Source organism: Morone saxatilis, unplaced genomic scaffold (genome assembly GCF_004916995.1).
Source record: "Morone saxatilis isolate NCDOM2014 unplaced genomic scaffold, NCSU_SB_2.0 Contig4, whole genome shotgun sequence".
Classification (NCBI taxonomy): domain Eukaryota; kingdom Metazoa; phylum Chordata; class Actinopteri; family Moronidae; genus Morone; species Morone saxatilis.
The window spans coordinates 14101410-14107923 of NW_023339984.1; the positions used below are offsets into that span (position 1 = coordinate 14101410).

Below are 6514 nucleotides of genomic sequence, written 5' to 3' on the forward strand. Positions count from 1 at the left end.
GGTGTGTGTGTGTGTGTGTGTGTGTGTGTGTGTGTGTGAAACATTTAGGATCGTCGCTTCTTCTTGCTAGGAGGGGCCACTGCCCGGACCTTTCTCTTCTTGTTGACGGTGGTGGACGTGTCCTCGTCCTCGTAGTGGCTCTCTCTGTCAGCTAGAGGGCGACAAAGGGGCAGAATTAGCGTTTTAAAAACAATGAATAAAAAAAATTAATAAATAATCTGCTGCAATCAACAGTGTGGCGAGAAAATTAGGTTTCTGAATCATTAAGTTGTTGATGTTTCTGCTTCTATAAAAGTCAGGCAACATCTTAAGATTAAGTGTAAATGATTGTGTGCAAATTAAAGGATTTTCTGGACGACATTAATAAAATGAGACTTACACACACACACACACACCCCTCCTTTTGAGAAATATTTCCAGTAATTATGTGAAAGTTCTGCCCTAATTTTGTTTGGAAATGAAAACTGGATCTGCTGATTATTGTCGGTCTTAAAACAAGCCTAAACACTCACTACTGCCCCCGTGTGTTGGTACTTTTCTTTTTCATTGTGGGTCACATTGTATTCCTATTATTTGGCGCCAAGTTGACTACAACACCAGAAGTTGCAGTGACACAAACACTTTCCAGACATGTCGGACTGAAGTTTTTTTCCCCAATAAAATGCTTTTTCATCCTGCTCCACCTTTGCATGTGGCACCAGCCTCAGATACAAACCTTTCCTGGCTTCTTCTTCCAGCTCGTCCCAGTCTTTACCGCTCTCCTCCTCGCTGCCAACTGACGCGCTGTAATCTACAAAAACAGAGCACACGGAGAAGATTTACTATCCATCACTGAACTGTGCTTTAGTGAATCAGTTCTATAAAAAGGTCATTGAATATTAGTTCACTCTGTTCTGTAAAGTGCGTAAAAAAAAAAAGGAACTTGTGTTTACTTGTTCCAGAGTCCTCCGTCTCTGAGTCGTAGTCTTCGTCACTGTCTTCCTCCTCCTCCTCTTCTTCATCAGCAGACGGGTTGAACGTCTCATCCTCCATTTCTGACTCCGAGTCTTCCTCCGCTCCGCTTCCCTGAGACGAAACCGAGACACAGCAGGAGCGATGTGACATACGATCACGAAATGCATAAAGAAAAAGGGTCTTTTAGAAAGACCCGTCAACAGAAGTTCTGGTGCGCACCATTAACTCTCTGCAAAAGAAATCAATAATTACCAGAAAATTTGTTTCCACAGCAGAACACTGTCCATTTTTTGGTCCACTGTGCTGAACGTACCTCGCTCTCGGGGTCCAAGAAAGACCAGCCTCCCTGCTCGAAGAAGCCCTCGGGATCATCGACGATGGTCTTCATGATCTTGGTCCAGTTCAGAGACTGGACTCCCTCTGTGTACTTGATGTCACACGAGCTGAGAAAAAGACGAGACAAACATTTTTGAACCTGGGTGTATTGGTAAAGAAGCAGTTAATGATTAAGTCATTTAGAGTTTATCGTCTTGTCGATTAGAAGACACACTGCTGCGTTTATCCCCTTACTTGAGCCACTCCTTGATGGGGTCGAGGGAGTTGACGGGCACGGCGTTTATCATGGTGACCTTCTTGTTGTAGTCCTTGTACACGATGACCACGTCGAAGTTCTTCAGGTGGAACTGCACGCGCTCAAAGTGGACCAACTCAACCTCGTCCAGAGTCACCACAAACGGCGGCTGGATAGAGAGACAAAGACAAAGATTGTGAACCGAGAAACAAAACAGAAACTGACACATAACCGTTTTATTTAGTTTAAAGTTCAACTCAAAAAATAGGTTTTTCCTTTTTGTTCCTACAAGTTGGGTGTTTGAGCTTCGCTGCGCAGAAAACCAGAAGGTTTAGAAAGCCAGGTGGTCTCAGAACCAGTAGTAACTGTTGTACTCACCCATTCAGTAGTATTGACAAGAGAACTGGACGTAGGTTGTAGCAGGCAGGTACTCCTGTAGGGGGCGCCCTGGAATCTATAAATATAAAAAGAGCCAAAACACTAAGTCCACCTGCTCATAGCGCTTCCAGTGTCCCTCCCAAATTGTCTTCTCTTACACTGATGTCTGATACAGTCCGGTTTACTCACCCCAGGTCTCTGAAGGGCACCTCGAACTCCAGCTCTTCTTTAGTCAGCGTCTCCACCTTCTCGATGAAGTTCTTGAAGGCCGACTTGAGCTTGTGCCTCATCTCCCGCTCCATCTGCTCGGCGTACAGGTCGTCTCGGTCGTGCATGTGTTGGTGTTTGCCCAAGTCTGTGGTGATCTCCCCGACCTCCGTGTAGAACTGGACGTCCGTGTGGCGTCTCTTTCCGAACATGATGGCGTTCTGTGGCGAAAAGGGTGAAGAACGTATAGATACACATTTTTAAAGTTAAATTCAAGACTTTTTAATACAATTTAATACCCGTTTCACATCACAACACAACACCATATTGGTGAAACTATGAGTAATATGATGGGACCAGTATGGACGAGACAGTACTTTAGAACTAATAAAAACGCACCTTGAGGTGGAAGTGCAGTACGATGATCATCTCCCCGTCACACGGCTGGAAGATGGCGTGTTTGATGTTGTTGTAAAGAATGTCCACTTTATCGCCGCGGACCGATGTAAAGCGGAAACCTGTGTGGGGAGAAGATTACTTATTTTTTAATACAAACAGGAGAAGGTTCAGGAATCACATCGCACACTGTTCCTGTTCTGGAAGTTCTCCTTTTCATCCCATTCAGAACTTTATCTCACCATTAGTATGTGCCTCCAGCGAGCCCTGCATCCTCTTCTGTGCTATGTTGGGTCTGATGTAGAGGTCTTTGAGCTTGGGGTTGCTGCGGTTGAGGTTGATGACCAGCGAGTCTTGCTTGACGATGCCCTCCTTCTCCTTTTCTTCGGCCTCTCGCGTCTTGTAGCGCTTCTGCACCTCCTTGATGATGCGGAAAGCGTTCTGCAGGTTGGTGGAGGGCACCGACGTGTCGCCGGGAGCTTTCAGGTTGGACGCTCGGTACGTGCTTAGTGGGGGAAGTGAAGGGAGGGTTGAGTAAAGGAGGAAAAGGACAAAAACCAGTCTTCATTTTTGTGAATAGTTGAGACTCACATTTCTTTAACAAATGTGGCGTCAGGGTTGGGGAAGATATTTCCCTCCTGTCGTCCCAGAGAACTGCCGGGGACGTAGAAGTTGATCCTCAGGTAGGTGTAGTCTCCTTCTACCGACATACTGATGTTCTAGACAGGGGAAAGGCAAGAAAAGTCAAAAACGTCAGCCAATATGAAAGAGGGGGGAATAAAGAAGGTTTTTAAGCTGCCATCATCCTCATCGGCAGCTGGCGGAGTTGATCTCGGCGTACCTTGATGGTGGCGATGTGGAACGGTGTGGCGATACCAAAAACGGGCATGACGACGGTCTCGTACTTCTTGTCGATGAAGATCTTCATTTCTCTGATGTCCTTTTCTCTGGGCATCTGAGAGACGTTCTTATAGGACACGTTGGATTTTCTCGCCCTGAGAGAAGTTAAAATGGACTAATTAATGATGAGAAAACTTAATTACACGTGCGACTTCATGGTGCCACTGTCTACTGCTGTCTTCTGGCATCATTTTAGAAATATCTGGCACTTACAGTTGCAGATAAATATTGTTCCTGTCCACCAAACAGGTCTAGGGCAATTATTAGTGGGGGTTTAATGTCATGTGAAGTCAACGTTTAACTACAATTACTGTGATCCTTTTTATTAATGTTTAATTTCATAAGAAAATCCCATTCTGCTTCAAACATTACAGACCTAAACTACAACTACTCCCCTTCAGCACTCGCTTCGTTACAAGCTTGTTCCACATCGATTCTCAATAGACAGCCTGTTATATTTTATATTTTTAATTTAAACCTACACTAACACAAACAAATAAGAGTTGTTTATGACAATTACAAAAAATACACAACCTTATATTAACCTGACTGATTATTGAGTTCATTCATTAGTTGTTTTTTGGATAAAAAGACTTAATTATATAGATCAAACTCAAGGCAACAGTGACACCAAGTGGTCAGGAGGAGGCAGATAACTCGCTGAGCAGAATTAAACATGCAATGAACAATTATTTCAGTTCAACTGGTGTCATAAGGTTAGGATGAAAGACTATACAGACATATACACAGAACAAGAACTGTAAGAAAGTAATAGAAAAATGAAATGAATAATAGTTGTAAAAGGATCATCGGAGCGGTTACTTATGGACAACAGCCTCAGGTGCCACAAACTTTATAAAAACAGCATCTGTATTGTATATCTGTAATATTACAGCCCATGAATAGGAACCGTACCACATTGGCACAGTGTTTCATTTCCCAACCCTGGCGAAGTCTAGTGTACCTTGTTTAATCAATTCTTGTAGTGTAAAGCCAAAAACAGCAGTCACAGACTCAATGGGGCATTGTAGGATTTCAGAAAAGGTTTGGAAAATTACAAATTTCAGCTAACTGAGGGCCAGAACATACGAAGAGAGGCAGGGGCATAATGGAACCATCTCTGGGTTGATTTTACCTAGTTTAGTTTTGGAAATACATTTCTTTGAACTGTATAACTGAGAGCCAAGTCGCCAAATGTCATCTGAAAATGTTAACCTAGAGTAGGACTGCAGACAGAAACGCGTCTATGGGGTTATGAGGGGGTTCCTCCGGGTACTGGGACGCGAGACGTTGCACAAAATGTCTGACACTCACTTCTGAATCTGCTGCTCTCCCTTCTGCTCCGTCAGACGACGCTTGGCTTCTTCGTTCAAATGATTAGCCAACTCCTTCTGGTGGGCTCGCCTCTTCTCCTCTGCCGTCATCTCGTTCTGAGTTCAACAACAGACACAACTGAGCGATCACACAGGGACATCTTTTTGTTAAACAATGAATGGGGGGAAAAAAACAAAGCAAACATACATGCATAATACGGATATGTGTTACACGGCTTTGGATGGTTGAAAAAATGAAATAAAAAGATAAAAATAAAAAATAAAAACACAAAAAAAGTCACTCAAATAAAAAAAATAAAAAAAGGACGACAGCTTTTTCCGAGTACTGTGGATTTTTACAACTGAACCAGTTCAGCCAATGAGATTTTAGAAAAAACAATGAATACTTACCTTCCCAAGTAGCTGGTAGAGTACAAAAACATTCACACTCTTAGTTATTAAAACTCTGTCAATGTGGCAAATTAACACTGATCACTAGTCACATATTGTAACCACACGTGCGCACACACACACGTCCATCCACACTCACTCTGGTTCTGTCCGCGAGCAGGGCAGCACTGCGAGCTCCCTTCCCCAGCAGCTCCTCGGCGTCGTCTCCTTCGTCCTCCTCGTCCTCCTCGTCGTCATTCTGAGAAAAGAAAGACGACAAAAAAAAGTTGATTTCCCTTTTGTTGCATTATACCTGAACAATATTGCTAATAAAGTAATGGCACAGGATATATCTCTTAACACTCAGCTGCTTGCAAGAAAGACATAACATGCAAATGGAGGCAGGCTAACCTACTCCACATCTGTAAAACATCACATTAAAATTATTTGAGTGATAAATTTCACCTTTTTTTCCATCATTTGATCCATTATTTCATTGTAAAGCAGTTTGTAATGTATGTTTCAATATGAGTTCATTAGATTAATCACTGATCATCCTTCTGATGTTTAATAATGATGACTGAGATGTGACTGTAATGATGGTTTACAGGTACATGTGATGCTATGGTGCCTGTTCCTTTTGCGGGAGTCTTTCCCGGTGTGTGATGAGTGGTTAGGTTAAGTTGGTGAGCCATAAAGTCTGGAGATAAGCTCAGGTTGCATTATAATAATTACTGAAAGGCTGCGTGTTGTGTTTCCTGCCACAGAAAATAAATAAAAAGCCCCATCATATGTAACATTACTACAGGTGGGTGCAGCAAATCAGGTTACAGACCGTTAAAAACCCTCAAATGAGGAGGAAATAAATGTTTCAGAGCTGTGGAGCTGGAAGCCACGCGATCGGATGATTGATCGAGCGCTGACATTGTGCTATTGTGCTAGGTTAGTTTGGTTTTACAACAACAACGTACAGTTTTTATTTTGTTTCAGATTGAAATGATCACAAACTTTGGCCACTGTCGTTTCTATCGTCTCTTCATCCCCACCGCTGGCTCATTTCTCACCTCCAAAGCACATTGTGCAACAGTAATAACCATCCGTGCAAAACTCCGCTTTGATGTAAAGAATTTGCTTTGAGATTTTTAGGAAAGGTGGGCACAAGTGTCGATTTGCAAACGGATGCTTAAGGTTTGTAAAATTACCTGGAAACAGTTTTAAATGGAGAGTAGAAGACACTTACCTTCAAGAAGATTCCCACATTTTTAATCTTTTTCTTGACTGGCGTGAGTATCGTGGCGGCCTCTTCCTGTTACACAAACATTTCAGGTTGTAATAAATGTACAAGTATCATAAGTATCATCATGAATAGCTTTTATCTAGGAGTTGCATTCAGGTGTCTTTGCTT

At 42.7% G+C, this 6514-nt stretch overlaps 1 protein-coding gene across 1 annotated transcript in view; it reads right to left on the reverse strand.

Moving 5' to 3' along the window:
- Positions 1 to 2: 2 nt before the first annotated feature.
- Positions 3 to 6514, reverse strand: part of supt16h (SPT16 homolog, facilitates chromatin remodeling subunit) — a 10784-nt gene continuing 4272 nt past the window's right edge. The window contains exons 10-23 of the mRNA XM_035674999.1: positions 6350 to 6415; positions 5270 to 5368; positions 4721 to 4836; positions 3348 to 3501; positions 3098 to 3225; positions 2749 to 3011; positions 2510 to 2628; positions 2093 to 2331; positions 1904 to 1979; positions 1525 to 1694; positions 1268 to 1397; positions 933 to 1065; positions 716 to 790; positions 3 to 151 (exon numbers count right to left, since the gene is read on the reverse strand). Of these exons, the coding sequence (XP_035530892.1) occupies positions 45 to 151; positions 716 to 790; positions 933 to 1065; positions 1268 to 1397; positions 1525 to 1694; positions 1904 to 1979; positions 2093 to 2331; positions 2510 to 2628; positions 2749 to 3011; positions 3098 to 3225; positions 3348 to 3501; positions 4721 to 4836; positions 5270 to 5368; positions 6350 to 6415 (1875 nt within the window). The 3' untranslated portion in view covers positions 3 to 44. The remainder of the gene's footprint in view (positions 152 to 715; positions 791 to 932; positions 1066 to 1267; positions 1398 to 1524; positions 1695 to 1903; positions 1980 to 2092; positions 2332 to 2509; positions 2629 to 2748; positions 3012 to 3097; positions 3226 to 3347; positions 3502 to 4720; positions 4837 to 5269; positions 5369 to 6349; positions 6416 to 6514) is intronic.